This window comes from Podarcis tiliguerta (assembly GCF_965153285.1).
Source record: "Podarcis tiliguerta genome assembly, chromosome: 5".
Taxonomy (NCBI): domain Eukaryota; kingdom Metazoa; phylum Chordata; class Lepidosauria; order Squamata; family Lacertidae; genus Podarcis; species Podarcis tiliguerta.
The window spans coordinates 336,533-354,091 of NC_139538.1; the positions used below are offsets into that span (position 1 = coordinate 336,533).

General features: G+C 52.8%; 1 protein-coding gene across 3 annotated transcripts; it reads left to right on the forward strand.

Annotated features, from left to right (window-relative positions):
• Nucleotides 1–5,977: 5,977 nt before the first annotated feature.
• Nucleotides 5,978–15,737, forward strand: LSG1 (large 60S subunit nuclear export GTPase 1). Of its 3 annotated transcripts, none has more exons than XM_083441291.1 (14): nucleotides 5,978–6,130; nucleotides 7,190–7,316; nucleotides 7,395–7,515; nucleotides 8,437–8,523; nucleotides 8,849–8,935; nucleotides 9,827–9,887; nucleotides 10,725–10,904; nucleotides 11,789–12,205; nucleotides 12,323–12,424; nucleotides 13,068–13,210; nucleotides 13,651–13,775; nucleotides 14,642–14,721; nucleotides 14,898–15,074; nucleotides 15,310–15,737. In XM_083441291.1, the coding sequence occupies exons 1-14, from the start codon at nucleotides 6,032–6,034 to the stop codon at nucleotides 15,478–15,480; spliced, it is 1,977 nt and encodes a 658-aa protein (XP_083297417.1). In that variant the 5' UTR covers nucleotides 5,978–6,031; the 3' UTR covers nucleotides 15,481–15,737. The 3 variants fall into 3 exon arrangements, with proteins under 3 accessions (XP_083297417.1, XP_083297419.1, XP_083297418.1); XM_083441293.1 differs by lacking the exon at nucleotides 5,978–6,130 and adding an exon at nucleotides 6,336–6,405; XM_083441292.1 differs by lacking the exon at nucleotides 5,978–6,130 and adding an exon at nucleotides 6,380–6,421.
• The last annotated feature ends 1,822 nt before the right edge of the window (nucleotides 15,738–17,559 follow it).

Genomic DNA, 17,559 nt, shown 5'->3' on the forward strand with positions numbered 1-17,559 from the left:
CCTTGTGCCCTCCATCTTTCCCAACATCAGGGTCTTTTCCAGGGAGTCTTCCCTTCTCATGAGGTGGCCAAAGTCTTGGAGCCTCAGCTTCACGATCTGTCCTTCCAGTGAGCACTCAGGGCTGATTTTCTTCAGAATGGAGAGGTTGGATCTTCTTGCAGTCCATGGGACTCTCAAGAGTCTCCTCCAGCACCCGAATTCAAAAGCATCCATTCTTTGGCGATCAGCCTTCTTTATGGTCCAGCTCTCACTTCCATACATCACTACTGGGAAAACCATAGCTTTAACTATACGGACCTTTGTTGGCAAGGTGATGTCTCTGCTTTTTAAGATGCTGTCTAGGTTTGCCATTGCTTTCCTCCCAAGAAGCAGGCATTTTTTAATTTCATGACTGCTGTCACCATCTGCAGTGATCATGGAGCCCAAGAAAGTAAAATATCTCACTGCCTCCATTTCCTCCCCTTCTATTTGCCAGGAGGTGATTGGCCCAGTGGCCATGATCTTCGTTTTTTTGATGTTGAGCTTCAGACGATATTTTGCGCTCTCCTCTTTCACCCTCATGAAAAGGTTCTTTAATTCCTCCTCACTTTCTGCCATCAAGGTTGTGTCATCTGCATATCTGAGGTTGTTGATATTTCTTCCAGCGATCTTAATTCCGGCTTGGGATTCATCCAGCCCAGCCTTTCGCATGATGAATTCTGCATATAAGTTAAAAAGCAGGGAGACAAAATACAGCCTTGCCGTACTCCTTTCCCAATTTTGAACCAATCAGTTGTTCTCGTTGATACTATACTGTAAAAAAAAAGTATTAAAATTCTTATCATTCTCATCATCTTCATTTCAATTCATCTGTTGCCTGAGGAAGGCCCTATGCAACTTACCCACAATAATTAATTTTTAAAAAACCTATAAAATGTTGTCATGTCCCAGTCATCCACTGAAGAGACAGATTTTTGTAATACTGTGCATGTATTTGTAAGGAGAGTCTCTCTTCAACAGTAAGAGACACCTGAGATGGGAATGGGCTGCCTTGGAAAAAGGTGGACTCTCCTTAGTTGGGTTTGCTCAGCAGAGGTCAGGTGGCCATCCATCAGGGAAGCTTCAGCTGGGCTTCCTGCATTGCTGGGGTTGGGCTAGATGACCCTTGGTGACCCTCGCAACTCTAATTCTGTTTCACATAGGAAATATTTATGAATGGCCTGGTGTCCATCTGGACATGGCTATTGATTCAATTTGTCATTTATCCCCAGAACTTCCCTTCTTGTTACTTCCATCTGACCCAAAACAAACATGGTGGCCAGTGTGAGTTTCTGAAGACGATCTTTCACAGTTAAGACCAATGTAAATGATTAAGTCAGCTTCTCTGCACCCTTTGTTGAAAACATTTCCAGTAATCTGTTCATTCTTTTGTCACCTAAACAGTCTAATCATCTTCCTTCCTGGCTGCCTTCCTGCTTCTGATTTCTTTCTTTCTTTTCAAAACACTTGTATTGTTTTTAGTGATACCCAGCTCAGTGTTTTCTTTTAGCCAGAGGATGTGCTCACTTTGTTCCTCTCATTCTGGTTAGATTTCCAGTTTGCAAGGAAAGCCTTTGGGTGGTCACTCTAAAAGCAGGACTTTGAAGTATACTTGTCTTTTACGGCTCCCCTGACTCTGCTGACATCCACTTGGAGTTGAGGATGCCTTTTCTAACCTGTGGTCTGCGTTCTCAAACTGAGTGAAGGGGGAGCAGGCCAATGGGGGTCCGGCTGGTTCATCCTCCTGTTCTCCCAGCAGCAAAGCAGATGCCCCAGAGGGAAACCCGCGAGCAGGATTCGAACACAAGAGCAGCTCTCCCCTCCTGCGGCTTCTGGCAACTAGCCTTCAGGAGCATCGCTGCCTCTGACTAAAGTCTAACCTCTTTTAAAGTCATTCAAAATAAAACCATCTCCTTGATCATTTGGGTTGCCATCTTCTGAATCTTTCTGAAATCCACAGTATCTTTTGGGGGGTGAGGAGACCAGAACAGGACACAGCATTCGAAACGCAGCGGCACCATCAATTTGTTTAATGGCCCCACGATGACCGGCAGTTTTGTTTTCAGAATCATCAGCTCACTGCGAATTCTAGATAATATATGAAAAAAGGTTTAGAAGCCCAGATCTCAATATAGGAACATCCCCCCCCCCCCCGGCATCTGGTCAGCCACTGTGAGAACAGGGACTAGAGGAGCCACTGCGATTTTAAATAGCCTCCAACTGTCCTGAAGAGATTGTGTGATCCTCTCTGCTTTCCCTTTCATCTTCCTTTCATCTAATACTCTCATCATGAGATGTTTCCTCTTTTGTTAGCAAATGTGGTGACCAGACTGGGCTATTCAAGCAATGGTCCAATTAGTTATCCATCACTGGAATAACTTTCTAATGGGAAGAGCCGTTCAACGGAGGAACAGGCTCCTTTGGAAGGTGATGGGCTGTCCTTCACTAGAGGTTTTGAAGCGGATGTTGGATGGCTGTCTGTCAGGGAGTCCCTAGCCAGGACTCTGGCATTGCAGGGGGTAATACCTTGGGGGTCCCTTCCAACTCTGCAGCTTTTGTCCAGCTGCTTTGATTACATCTTGCACTAGCTTCAGAGAGGATCTCTGGCAACCTCTGCTCTAGTCAGTTTCGTGGCTCTCTGTTCTAAGGCAGCCTCATCTAGGGGATCTGCCTAGTGGTTGGCTCTGTTGCAAGGGCACTGCTCAGGCAATCCAGGGGAAGTCAGAGTCACCAAGTATTGCAGCACTTGGTTCCTGGGTGCTCTCTCTCTCTCTCTCTCTCCCCCCCCCCCCCCGGTTTCATTTATATTTGCAGAAGTTTTCATGGCCTATTTTCAGAGCCCCCTTTGCCAGGTGCACAAAGTGTTCTTCTCGCTTGGTGGCAGCATGTAAATGAACCCGCCCAGAGACACAGCCAGTGCTGGATTTACATATAAGCTAAACAAGCTCTAGCTTAGGGCCCCACTCTCTTGGGGGGGCCCCAAAAAATTTAAAGGAAGAAACAACTGGATGTACATTTCCAAAATATAAGATAAAAAAAATGAAATAAAACCTACATCCAGCAACAGTGTTTTGTATTGTGTAGGCTCCTATGATGTAAGTCATGGGCCCCGCCTGCTAGCCTGTTCCCTCAAATAGCCCAGGTTTGCTCATTTCTATATATAGGGTGCCTACATTCTGCACGGCCTTTGCATTCTGCATGGACTTTTCAACAATTACTTTGATAAAATACATATTTTGTTATGTGCAAATGGCTTTAGATACCTATTAGGTCCATAAATTACCACAGAGCATATATTCACCACAAAAAAACAGTGACCATTTGTTGTTGACAAAGGACAGCTGGACATATAAATGGCTCCATTACCTTCAGTAGCTTAGGGCCTCCTCAAACCTAAATTTGGCCCTGGACGCAGCCCTGGCGAGGGGGCTCTGCATTATGTCCCTTTCTGTTGCCTTGAGAAGCTGCGCATCACTGAGCTGCTCTGTAGTGTGCTCAAGGCCAAACAACGTGTGTCACTGGGAAGTTGTGTAAAACTTTTTGCAGCTGCAAACAGAGGTTGTGTGTGCCTGTGACCAAGACTGGAGCCACTATGTGTAAGAAGGGGCGTGGCCCTTTATTTCCTCCTCCATCCTGAAGAAAATCTGTCTGTAATGCTTGCTCAAAAAAAAGGAAGGCACATTCATTTAAGTAATTTACTAAGCTCACATGCAATGCTCTGACACATGATGTGGTTCTGTGCTAGAATCTCAGTCTTTGGCCAGAGGTCAATATGGCTTTGGAAACTTTAATAATAATGATGATGATAATTATTATTTATATGCCACCTGTCTGACTGGGTTGTCCCAGCCACTCTGGGCAGCTCCCCACAAAAAAATAGTAAAAACGCAATACATCAGACACTAAAAACTTCCCTGGGCAGGGCTGCCTTCAGATGTCTTTTAAAAAACACAATGTTTATCTGTTGACATCTGCTGGGAGGGCGTTCCACGGGGCAGGCACGACTACAGAAATTGGTATTTACAGGTGTTGATGTTGTACTGAGTTATTCACCCGTCTTTTAGAACCTGGAAGAAGAACAATTTGACTGGCTTCTAAGGAAACACAGTGGCTACACTTCTCAATTCATTGGTTCTCAAAGTGGGTGGTTTTGCCCCCTGAGGATTGTGGTGGCATCACCTGGGGTGTGTGTGTGTGTGTGCTGAGGTAGGGGTGTGTGTGCAGGAGAGCACTGGAGGTATAAATAACTACCAGACTTTGAAAAGCTCATATTACTGGATCAAGATCATCAGTTTTGTTCAACTAATTGAATAGAACTGAATAGTTTAAACTGGATATTTTTTTTTGGGGGGGGGGAGTGCAATTAATTGTTACTGTTCTGACTTTTACTTAGTGGCCATGCAAACCACTATTCTGGATAATGCTTTCTATAGGGTGGGGGCACTTTAATAACCGGATGCACAAATATAGGATGGGGGACACCTGGCCTACTAGCAAGATATATGAAAAGGATCTCAGAAACTTAGTAGACCACAAACTGAACATGAGTCCACAGTGTGATGCAGCAGCAAAAAAAGTTAATGCTATTCTAGGCTGCATCAGCAGTCTAGCCGCCCAGAGTGGCTGGGGAAACCTAACCAGATGGGCAGGGAACAGATAATAATAATTAATAATAATAATAATTATAATTATAGTGTCTAGATCAAGGGAAGTCATAGTCCCACTCTGTTCTGCCTTGGCGAGACCATACTTTAAACACTGTTCAGTTCTAGGCACCACAATTTAAGAAGGATGTTCATAAACTGGAACATGTTCAGAGGAGGGCAAACAACATGATCCAGGGTCTGGAAACTTTTATGAAGAATGATTGAAGGAGCTGGATATGTTTAGCCTGGAAAAGAGGAGACTGAGAGGAGAGATGAGAGCCATCTTCAAATATCTCAAGGGCTGTTACATGGAGGAGGGAGCAAGCTTGTTTTCTCCTGCTCTAGAGCATAGGTCAGTAAAAGGTATAGGGACCCCTGACCATTGGGGTTGCAGTGCTCATCTTGCTTTACTGGCCAAGGGAGCCGGCGTACAGCTTCCGGGTCATGTGGCCAGCAGGACTAAGCCGCTTCTGGCGAACCAGAGCAGTGCACGGAATTGCTGTTTACCTATTTATCTACTTGCACTTTGACGTGCTTTTGAACTGCTAGGTTGGCAGCAGCAGGGACCAAGCAACGGGAGCTCACCCTGTCATTGCGGGAATTCAAACCGCCGACCTTCTGATCGGCAAGCCCAAGAGCATGGGTAGTCAACCCAAGGCCCTGGGGCCGGATGCGGCCCAATCACCTTCTAAATCCAGCCCGCAGACAGTCCAGGAATCAGCATGTTTTTACATGAGTAGAATGTGTGCTTTTATTTAAACTGCATCTCTGGGTTATTTGTGGGGCCTGCCTGGTGTTTTTACATGAGTAGAACGTGTGCTTTTATTTAAAATGCATCTCTTGGTTATTTGTGGGGCACAGGAATTCGTTCATTTCCCCCCCCTTCAAAATCTAGTCCGGCCCCCCACAAGGTCCGAGGGACAGTGGACCGGCCCCCTGCCGACAAAGAGGCTGAGTGGTTTAGCGGGCGGTGCTGTGGGACAGTGGAGGGGCTGGACTCTCCTTCCTTGGCCGGCCCCCTGTCCTGCCTTGCCGGGGCTGGACTAGATCCCCCCGGGGTCCCTTCCCCTTCCCACGTGGCGCTGCTTCTCCTCCTCCTTCCCAGGCCAGGCAGGCAGGTCACGTGGCCCCTGGCCCTCCCCGCCTTTTCCCAGCGACTCTGGCGCCCCCTGGCGGCGCGCGGAGGAAGCCGCCGGAACCGCAGGTCGCCGCCCGAGGTTCCCGCCGGAGCCTCCTCCGCGACGCGTCCGGCCGCGCCCTCCTACTGGCTCAGCCCGGCCACGTGACGCGGAAGGAGTCCCGCCAATCGCAGTCCCCTTCCGGTTGGTGGCCGAGGGGCCCCGAGCACAGGCGGCGGCGGCGGCATCATGGGCAAGAAGAAGGCGGCGGCGGCGGCGGGGCTGGGCCGGGCGCTCATGCGGGAGCGCAGCGGGGGCCGCGGGGGCCGCCGGGCGGCAGAGGGATGGGTGAGTGCGGGGAGCGGGCTCTCGCCCCGGAGCTGCGATTCCTGTCCTGCAGGGGGCTCGACTAGATGGCTCTGGGGGACCCTTTCCAGCTCTGTAGGGTCTGTGACTCCCTGCGAGGTGGGCTGAGGCTGCCCTGGGTCGGGCTGCGGCCAGTGTGCCTGAGCAGGGAGGCTCCGCTGGGTGTGATCGCCCACCTCCCTGGAAGCTCCTCTGCACTAGGAGCCTGAGAAAGTCAAAGTCCATACAAAGTCTGTGTAAACGAACATGGTCAAAAGGTCAATCGGTTGGCAGGTAATGATTGAGCTTCTGTATGCAAATAGGATAATTTTACAAAATATGAAGTAAGTTAAATAATATGGAGAAAATAAAGTGAGGTGCGTATTCAAGAAATCCAATTGGAGAACATAATGGGAAGATCTGCGGTCATGTCAGAAATAGCTACACAATGATGTACAAAGCAAATACAGTATCAATTTAGGAACGAATGATTGTTTATTTGGTATTCTTTATTTTGTTTTTAACCATTACTGCTTATTTCTTTTATACAATGTTTCAACTAATAAAGCATAAAAAGAGAAAGTCTCCCTCCCCCCCTCCCCTCCCCCTGCTCCCTGCAGCTCAGCCATGAGTAGTGGAGGCTTGAGGAGGAGGAGGTGGGGATGCGAGCCCTGCTTGCCCCCCTCACCCCCTGCCACTCCCAGGCCCCCTTTTCTGCTCCTGGGCCACGTGCATGCAGACTGCCCCAGGCTCAGCCCCCAGCAGCATCTCCAGGTGGGGGGGGGGGGAATCAACTGCCCCCCCCATCTGAAACACTGAAGAGCTGCTGCTGCTGCCACCCCTTCGCAGTGGGAGGCAGCTTCCCGTGTCTAGAAAGCAGCTAAAGCAGAACCTCCTTGTGCCAAGGCAGCACTGGAGAACAGGCGGCGGTAGCCATCTTGCCCTGCCCAGAAGCTTCTTGGAAAAATCTGGCCAGGTGTTTCTGGTAACATGATGCTGGCCTAGGTGGGCCCTGCAGCTGGCCTGGTGAGGGGATTCAAATGCTCTGCTCTTCCCTCACAGCTGCACACCAGCGAATTGAACGACGGGTACGACTGGGGACGGCTAAACCTTCAGTCCGTCACCGAGCAGAACTCGCTGGAGGAGTTCTTGGCTACTGCTGAGCTGGCAGGAACCGAATTTGTGGCAGGTGAGTCCTTGGCGAGGATGTTCCTGTGTTCCATATCCTGACACCTTTGCTGCTCTTGACACTTCTGTTGCTCTGCAGAGAAGCTGAACATCAAGATTGTTCCTCCTGAGGCTCGGACTGGTTTGTTGACAAAGGAGGAGACCCGGAAGATCCAAGAGTTGCATGAGCAGAACAAGCACTTCTTGTGCATCCCGAGAAGGTGAGTCTGTCGCAGAGTTCAGGGTGCTGGTGACCTTTCACATTCGGTGCTGCCACCCACATCCCCTGTGTTATTTGCAGCCTGAGGGTGCTGCTGGTTTAGTAGCATTTCTGTGCCACATAAAACATGAGAGTGGAAAGGCCAAGAGCCAGAGAGACACAACCTGTAGTGTGGCTGTAATGGCAAGAGATCTCTCTAGTTTGAAAATGGTGTTTGTGGTCAAAGCTGTAAAAGAGTACATAATATTCATAGCTTTTGATATTTCTGTGCTAATGAGCAGAGTATGGAAAATATGAGCTTGACCACTTACTACAAGAAAGTAAAATGTGGCTTGCTAAGCTAAGCTCAGGCTTGGTGGGATGACTCCTGTGATTGGGATGTAGGAATTGAATCCTGTGACTTGATCAAAAAGAATGGGTGCAATAGAAAGGGAAACAAGGAAAGAGTGACTTACTGTAATTATCATTTGTTTGTTTATTACCAACCCTTCACTCTTCGGTTGCAGGGTGGGATACAGCTGTATAAACAATATTAAAAACAACTTAAAACAATAGAAATATAAGATGTGTCCTTACATGCACCTGTACAGACTTCTGAGAGAGTGAACATGATAGTTCTGTGGAGAGCAGTTGGCTCAATATAGAAGCAAAAGTAAAAATACACAAAAAATATTATGTCTGGAGCCTACCACAGACCAAACTAGGGTGTGGGTGTGGGTGTGTGTGTTGCTGCTGTCCTGAAACAAACTGCAGATGCTTTAGGGAAGCAAGAATTTATGGTACCGTGGAGTTTCACTATCCTGATATCCGCTGGGAGGCAAGCTCTGCAAAGCATGAAATCTCTTTCCCTCCACCCCCCCCATACTAATAAAACCCATAATCTGCCTTTGCTGATGACTTCCCCTGTGTCTGGTGAGAGCAGGCCACGTTGGGACAAGCGGACCAGTCCTGAGATGCTGAACCAAGCAGAAAGAGACAGCTTCCTGGAGTGGAGGAGGCGGCTCGCCCGGTAAGTGGCCCCTGCTGCTGCTTCCTCTTGTGGGGCCTGGGCCTCTGGGGGCTTGCATTTCCCCTGGCACCACCTGGGAGCACAACATCTCAGGTTTCTTTCGGTCGAGGGTTTTCACAGGGTGGAGCCATGCGCCAGTGTGGGCAGGGATCAAGAAGCCCACCAGGGCAGCAGCAATATTCAGCGGACGGTTCAGTACGCCTTACTCTTGAATGCTGTTGCCTCAGTTAGAAAGCTGTTAGTTCAGATCAGAAACCTCTGACCTGGGGAATCATCCTGGCCTCTAACACTCTCCTGCTTCCTCCTTTCCCGCCTTCCCTTCCAGTCTGGAGGAAGAACAGAAACTCATTTTGACCCCATTTGAGCGGAATCTGGATTTTTGGCGTCAGCTGTGGCGAGTCCTTGAAAGAAGGTAAAGCTGGTCTCTTGCCCTGTGGCTCTCCCTCGCTGGGAAGCCGCTTGCTGGTGCTGGTGGGGGGAATGGGTTGGAATCCTGTTCCAGAGACATGGGAAAAGGTTAAAGAATATTGGGAAATGATTTATAATGAGTTGAGAAGCATGTTTAAAACAGCATTCCCAAAAAGTCCAGAGGCCTTTCTGTTATAAATAGTTCAGACTGAAGTTCCCATGTGTCAGAAAAAAATATTTATGTATGCAACAATGGCGGCTCGAGTTTTGTTAGCCCAAAGATGGAAAGTGAGGGAGGGCCCAAATACGGAGGACTGGCAGCTTGAGATGATAGAATTTGCAGAATGAGCAGGTTTAAAATATAGAATAAGAGAGCAAGAAGAACATCGCTTCAAAGAGGAGTGGCAAATCTTTGCTGAGTACTTGGAAAATAACTGTGCACAGCTAAAGATGCTGTCAGCATTAAGATAAATTCAACAGTGTGGTTAACGTTTGAATGAAGTAAGTTGGAGAATTGACTAAAATGGTTACAGTAAAATATGCAGGAATGAAATAAAATGAACCATGGAAGGAGAAGGAGATAAAAGTCATAGGATATATGGTATTATGTAAAATGTTTAGTTTGAGATGTATAAATTGAAAATTTAATTTAAAAAAACTATTAAAAAGAAAAAGAATCTTGTTCCAGAGGCCTCAGTGTGAAGGCAGCCAAGATGCCTTCTGGCCGCAAAAGCCCTTGCCAGTGCCTGAATTGCTGGAGCTGGGATTCCCCCATCTGAATAGCTATATGCTATTGCTATGGTTGTCTCTCCAACCTGGGCTGCTCCTCTCTGATTGAGGCGAGGGGGGAGCTAGTGGCCAGTGAAGCAGCCGCCCCTTCCCTTTCCTCTTGCAGTGATATTGTGGTTCAGATTGTGGATGCCAGAAACCCCCTTCTCTTCCGATGCCATGATCTGGTAGGTGAAGCGAGCCGGGGAGCGGGATTTACTGGGCAGCTGCTCAGGGTGGGGGGTTGTCCTGTTCCCTGCTCAGTTGGCTCCTTGCTCTGTGCTGCAGCTCCCAAGTTAGATCGCCGATGGCATCTCCCAGGAGGGCTGGGAGAGAGTCCCTTGCCTGGCGAGCCGCTGCTGCCAGTCAGTGCGGGCAATACTGAGTTAGATGGACCAGGGGTGTGACTCAGGATAAGGCAACTTCCTATGCTGTTGTGTGCCAAGCAAGCCCAGACTCTGCCCAGACTCTTCAGGAGCACAGGAGACTGTTTTATCCTTGGTCCATCTAGTGTCTACACTGGCTGGCAGCAGCGGCTCTCCAGGCTTCCAGTCATGGCAGTCCCAGTCCTTATGCGGAAGGAGACTGTTGGGACCTGGGAACTCCTGGTTGCAAAGCCAGTGCTCTGCCTCTGAGCTCCTTTCTTTCCCCAGCACCTGGGGGTAGGGGAAGGTGAGCATTCTGGACCTGAGAGGCCCATCTAGTCCAGCCCCTCTTCCCACCCCAGGAAAGGAGACTCTTCCAAACACAACGCACCCTCCAGGGTGGACAGAGGGGCCCACCTGTCAATCGCCGGACGTCCCAAGGATGCCCAGCCAGCCGCTTTGGCCGGCCACTCTGCCTGGGCATTCCCTGCATCTCCCATGGGCCCGGTTGTTGTGGAGTGTGGGGCGGGTGGGGCTTGGCCATGCAGGGAGGCCTCAGGAGGCCCCTGGGACGGAGGTCGCCCATAGTGCAAAGGGAGGGGACACTCTCTGCCTTTCTTCACTGAGCCTGGAGGGTGATTCTGCTGCCTCCCCGCCCAGGAATGCTACGCCAAAGAGATCAGCCCCGAGAAGGAGAACCTCCTGCTGCTCAACAAGGCCGACCTGCTGAGTGAGGAGCAGCGCTGTGCCTGGGCCCGCTTCTTCCAGGACGAAGGAGTCCGCGTGGTCTTCTGGTCTGCCCTGGAGGAGGCCAGGCGCCTGGCGGAGGACAGCTCTCAGGTAGCAGACGCCGGGGTGAGGGAGCAGCTTCCACAGGGGCAGCGCTCAAGGCTTTGGCTTCTTTTTCTAAGACCCTTCCTGCCCCTGGGCACGCAGGAGCCTTTCCTTGCAAATACTCCCAGAATCAGAACACTTTCTGTGGAAGAGAAGTGCTCAGGCTCTTAGAAAGCTCCCTAGACATCCTGCAACAGAAGAGAAGCTCAGCCTTCCATGGGGCATAAGCAGTGAGCCGGTTCTGTCACAGTCGGCCTCCAGTCCAGCAGCCAGAAGATCTAGAGGGCACCTCGATGGGGGAGGTGGCTCTGTAGCCCCCGTTCTTCTCCCTTCCAAGCTGGGCTTCATGTACCTGTGGATTTTCCTTTGGCCTCCAGAGGGAGGGGATCAGGCAGGCATTAGTTGGGATTTCATAGAATCAGAGAGTTGGAAGAGAGGGATCCCAGGAACCATCCTGTTCTGCCCCCTGCAATGCAGAAATCTCAGTTGAAGCACCCCTGACAGATGGGCACCTCAGCTCTGCTTGAAAACCTCCAGTGGAGGAAAGTCCGCCACCTCCCCAGGGAGACTGTTCCACTGTCAAACGGCTCATACCACCAGAAAGTTTTTCCTGACGTTGAGTCGGAATCTCCTTTTTTGCCGTTTGAATCCATTGATTTGGGCCCCACCCTCTGGAGCAGCAGGAAACAAGCTAGCTCCACCTTCCAGGTAGCAGCCATTCTGTGTTTCATGCTTCTACATTCCAAGTGTTTAATTCTGATAGCCAGCCTTTTTGTTGCCGCTGCAAGAGGTGCGATTCCAGACTTGTTTAATGAAAACCAGTGTCTGGCTGTGTTCTGCTGAGCCTGCAGGCAGAGGCGCCTGCCCTGAATTCTGTCCCATTTGCTCAGGGGTCAGAAGCTGCGCAAGAGCCAGGCCTGGATGAGGACCATTCCAGTGAGGAGGAGATGCAGACCTCAAGCCGCCACGTGGAAAGGGGACCCGGCGCTCTTGCGTGGCCTCCTGGGAACAAAGAGCCCGGCAGCAGCGAAGAGGAAGACAGCGATGTCTATGAGGACTGTGCGGAAGAGGAGGAGGAGGAGGACGCCTGGCTGACCTGCTCTGAAGACGAGGAGAGCAGAGCCCCTGTTGGGTCCGTGGGGCAAAGCAGGACTGCTTCCCCCCAGAGCCCGGGGGCAGCAGGACCCCCTCAGGGCCTGCCCCTCAGGAACAGCAGCCGCTTAGTGCAAAAGGAGGAACTCCTGGAGATCCTGAGGACGGTTCACTCCGGGAGGAAGGTCAGGGAAGGCGAAGTCACCGTTGGGCTGGTGAGTTGGGGGACCGACTTGGAGCCGGGCTGCTTGTCCCTCCTCTGGTGCCGCAGGGAGGAGCCGGTGTGCCAGGCCTGCCTCTGTGCCAGCCGCTTCCTCCCTTCCTCTCCCTAGGTGGGCTACCCCAACGTCGGGAAGAGTTCGACCATCAACACCATCCTGGGCAAGAAGAAGGTCTCTGTGTCGGCCACGCCAGGTCACACCAAGCACTTCCAGGTACTGCCTGGCTGACCGGCTGTGGAGGGTTGGCTGCTGCTGCTGCTTCCGCTGCCAGGCCGGGAGGGGCAGGGGTGAGGGCTGGATCAGTCCTGCAGGGCCCCCCGCTTCCCTGGGAGGAAGTTTTCTGCACCTGCCAGGTCAGCTCCCTCGCCTTCGGGGAAATTCCATCTGTGGCAGAGTAGACGTGGCCCCAGCTGCCTCTTTGGCCCCAGCCCCACGGGCCTCCCCATCTCCTAGGAGCAGGTTAGGAGGGCAGGGGGTGGGGTTGGGGTGGGCCCCAGAGTCTCTGCTCTTGCCTTCTTCCTACACTCCTGCGGCTGTGCCCCCTCCTGCAAGGAGTCCGGAGTCCTGCTGGCCTCTCATCCTGGCCTTGCCCTCCTCCTTGATTGCTGCCTTGAAGGCACTTCCCAGTTTTTGATTTTACCTTAAGAAGCAGAGCAGGAGCTGGTGGGGAGGCCAAGGAGAGCCTCCGGGGAGTGGCGGGCGCAGCATGGGAGCCGGGCCAGGAGCGTCTGGCAGCCCCAGCTGCTCTCTCCCTGCTTGGCACTGGTCCTCCATAGCTGCCTGCTCTGGGCTCTAGGGGGCCGGTACCTGAGGGGAGCCGGAGCTGAGCGCCTCTGCTGTTCCTGCCCCCCTGTAGACGCTGTACGTGGATCCGGCCCTCTGCCTCTGCGACTGCCCTGGCCTGGTAATGCCCTCCTTCGTCTCCACCAAGGCGGAAATGATCTGCAGCGGGATCTTGCCCATCGACCAGATGAGGGACCACGTTCCCCCCGTCTCTCTCATATCCTTTGCTTTTTTCGGGGTGGGGATAAACTCAGTCAGTTCTCCATCTGGAGAGCAGCCAAGTCTGGCCAGGGGTCCTCAGCTTCAGCCCTGCCCCAGACAGGAGTTGGCTGTGTTGGGGTGGGGGCTTTCTAGTCGCCTTGAGTTCCCCTCAGTTACCTTTGGGTAGCTTTGCCGGGAAGGGCAGGGTTCAAGGGCAGGAGATGGGCAGCTGCACCTGCTCCACCTCACAAAGACAGGGCATCTCCTGACTCGCTGCTGTTTCAGGAAACTGCCCCCCAGATGCAGCAGAGGGGCAGGGCAGAGAGGGGCAGCCTCAACTGCAAGGAAAAGAGCTGTCTTGGGAGGTGAGGCGGGCAGCTGCCCAGGTGGGGGGCCTGGTCTCGCTTTGGGCACCCTTCTCCCCCCTTCCCACCGCTTGCTCCTTCACTGGCCCACGTCTGCCAGCGCATCCCCCGGCCGGTCCTGGAGGCCACCTACGGGATCAACATCATCCGGCCTCGAGAGGACGAGCCGCCCGATCGGCCGCCCACGTCCGAGGAGCTGCTGACGGCCTACGGATGTGAGTTGCCGCCCTGCGAGGGGCTGCCGCTGGGGTTTGGCTCCCTCCGAGGGGCTGCCTCCGAAGGGCTGGCTTGATTATGGATTGAGAAAAATAACTTCTATATAGTGTTGTCTCAACAAAACATAAAACGGTACACTAAATATCCTATTACAAAGTTAAAAGTGGACAACGGGATGTCTTAGCTGCCTGCATAGGCCTGGTGGAAGAGAACCCTTTTCAGCAGTGCTTAGGCGTTGGCACAGAATCCCCTGGTGCAGAGAGCCCTTCGTCTGCCAGAGCTGCTCTGGCTCATTTCTGTGGCAGCCTGCCCTGTCCTCTCCATACAAACATCAGAAGAGCCTGCAGCTGGATCAGGCCCAAGGAGACCCGTCTCACCCAGCAGCCTCTTCCCCCAGGGGCCACCCAGATGCCCACAGTGGGGAGCCAGGGAGCAGAACGTGAGCACAAGAGCAGCAGCAGCAGCAGCTGGTATTCAGAAACATGGCTGCCTTCAGCCGTGGACGTGGCACATTACGGCTGTGGCTGGGAGCCTTTGATAGGCGTCTCCTCCATGAATTCATGGAATCCTCTTGTAAAGCTGTCCAAGTGGGTGGTCATCGCTTCCTCCTGCAGCAGGGAGTTCCAGGGTTTCACTCTGGGCTGCGTGAAGAAGGAGATTGTTTTATGGGTCTTGAACGGTCCTTTCAGTTTCATGGGATGCCCCTGAGTTCTCCTGTCAGGAGAGAGGGAAGACACCTTTTCTGTGTTCTGCATGCCATGCCTCATTTTATAGATTTCTACCTTATCGCCTGATACTTGCCTTTTCTCTAAGCTAAAAAGTTCCTTGTCTCTTTCCTCCCTCCCTTCCTCCCGCCTGGCCCAAGACATGAGAGGCTTCATGACGGATCATGGGCAGCCCGATCAGCCCCGCTCGGCCCGCTACGTGCTGAAGGACTACGTCAGTGTAAGTGCTGGGGACTCCTGAGCCTCAAGGCTCTCGGGAGGAAGGGGGGCGTGCTGGAAACGGGGTACATAAATGTGTCCTGGGGGGGAGATGGAATCCTTACCATCTCATGTCTTGACTTTCATTTCTCCCTCTCCTGGTGCCTGCTTCTTTCCCCGCCCCCCATTTTCTCACAGGGCAAGCTGCTCTACTGCCACCCGCCTCCTGGCACTGACCCCCAGGACTTCCAGTTGCGTCACGAAAGATGCCCCTTGCAGAGCAAGGCCAGGCAGCGTGAGGCCGGGGGGCTGCCTGGCAGGAGCCCCAGAGCAAAGCAGATCGAGAATGTGGTGGACTCTGCCTTCTTCCACCAGGTCAGGGGCTGTGTGCATGCATGCGGGGGGGGGGGGGCAAACCAGGCACCCGCTCTGCTCCAACGCCTGCTTGGGTGAAATATAGTGCACCTGGTCAAATCCTGCTTGGCCTCTTGGGCTGCCCCCTGCCCTCCTCTTTGCCCACACAACTTGGCCTCTTGGCTCCCCAGGTGGGCCTGTGCCCCCCATGTCAGCTGGAGGCTCCCCCTTGACACGGCCTGCCTCTTTCTCCCAGGAGAACGTCCGGGCCCTGACCAGAGGCAGCCAGTGCCTGATGGGCAACCGGGCAGGAGGCCCCTCTTCCGCGCCCGGCGCCGAGGACGCCCGAGGCAAGCCCTGGAAGAAGCACGGCAACCGGAACAAGAAGGAGAAGATCCGCCGCATCACCAAGCACCTGGAGGCTTGACTCTCTGGGCAGGATCTCACCTCCACCAGAGAAGAGAGGCAAGAAGAGGCTGAGCCCACGGGCTGGACTCCCCCTCCCCATTCTGGGAGACTGTCCCTTGGCGGGCCTGACCAAGGAGAGGCGCTCTGGCCCTGTGAGGCCCTCTGGTCAAAGCGCCTGGAAGAGGAGGAGCTGCTTGGCACCCACGTCACTCGTGGCCCCAGCCTGGAGCAGGAGGCCGTTCTCCACTTGCTGGCAATAAATTTTTCTTACCTTTGCCATCATTGTCTTTCTGCAAGTGTGGCAGGTAGATCGAGATGCGACCCTGTCCTGTCCTGACCATTCAGGTGCACTTTCTGACACCTCCCCCCCCCCCATGGCACCAGACCCCCCTCGCAGCCACTGTTTCTGGAACCCTCGACAAACGCAGTTCCAAGGCTTCTCAGAGGGAAGCTCTGATTCTGCTTTGCCAGCCTGAAAGGGCTCCTTTCTGGGCACTGCCCATTCCTGCCTGGCTTCCGGGCAGGACTTCAAGATCTTTTTGGCCTGTGAAAAGGGCCCTCTCTGCCACCCAGCCTTTCCCCCCAGGCTGTTTTGCAACCTGCCAGGGGTCCTGGGCCCTCCTGGGAGAGGGGCATCTCCAGAGCCAGATGGTTTTCTCCCAACGGATTCCAATGGCAAAAAAGGAAATTCCCACTAAACACCCAGAAGATATTTCTGGCTGTGAAAGCTGCACAACAGGAGAACAGTCTCTCTTGGAGGTTTTAAAGCAGCAGTGGGATGGCCATCTGTCAGGGCTTCTTTAGCTTGCAGGGGGCTGGACTAGATGGCCGTTGGGGTCCCACTCTGCAATTCGGGGGTGATGGGTGCTTTGGGCAGCAGCAAAGGAAGAGGAACGATGCATCTCTCTACGGCTCAGCCCTTCTCCGGCCGGAGAGGGTCTGAAGGCCGAGGCTTGTGCAGTGGGGGGCTTTGGGCACACAAACAATCCTTGCAGCCCTGCTTGAATTTGTGGGCATCAGGGCCCCACCGTCGATGCTCAGGGCCCAGGAGGGCAGGAGCAGAGACCTGGCCCTCCTTTTCTTCCTCTCCTTCTTGCCAGCCCGGTCGTGACCTGCAAACCCGCCTTGGAAGCCCCCTTCCTTCCTTGCTGTGGGGGAAAATGCCTTCTGCAAATTCTCCTCTCCTTGGCTGCCTGGCATGGGATATGGAGGGGCATCAGGGCTTGTGGCTGCTGCTGCTGCTGGCAGTTCCTTTCCCTTTTCAGCCTAGTGAGAATTTGTGGGGTGGTTGTGGTGACGGCATGTTACTGAGGTCCATCAGAGGGGGAAGAGCATTGCGTTTTTCAAATGAGCAGGGTTTTTTTTAGGAGGTGCTCCCAGTTGCCTTTGCAGGCAAGACTGGCAGGGGGCTTGTCCTGGGAAGCCGGAGGTTCAGTCTGGGTGGGAGCGGAGGAGGGAGCTGGTTCTGGGTCCCCCTCCCCAGGGGGTTACATACGCCAGGCTATTTGGGGGGCAGTTTTAAGAAGCACTTTTCTGCAGGCGAGGGAGTGGCAGTGCAGAGGGTGGGGGCCCCAAATAGATGGGGGACTGAGAAGCATTGCCCCCTTTTCAACATGTGCGGGGGGGGGGGGAGGAGTTCTGTGGGGAAACTGATGCTTCCATTTTTAAAAACAGAACAATCTAACAGCAACCTTGGAAATCTCTTCCCATTTCTCACTTGTGGGCAATTCTTTGTCTAAATCACATTCCTCCTGCAAAAACTGTGGCTGCCTATTTCAGCCCCTAGGAAGCATCTGTGGTTCTTCCTTTTTCACCACACGGGGGCAGCTTTATTTAGGTATTAATCAGGAGAGAACTTCAGCGATCTGCAGTGTTACAGGAATGCTTTGCGAATGAGCCTCAAAGCTAACTTTTGTAAATCGATCTGGAGTAAAATGATGGGGGTTTTTTTGTTAGCTTCCAGACCCACCCCCACTTTATGACTGTTAACAGACACCCAGAGCAGGAGGAGCACTTGACCAGAGCTGCTTCAGGGATCATTGAATAGTATCCTAGAATGGTAGATTTGGAGGGGGTCCCAGGGGTCATCCAGTCCATC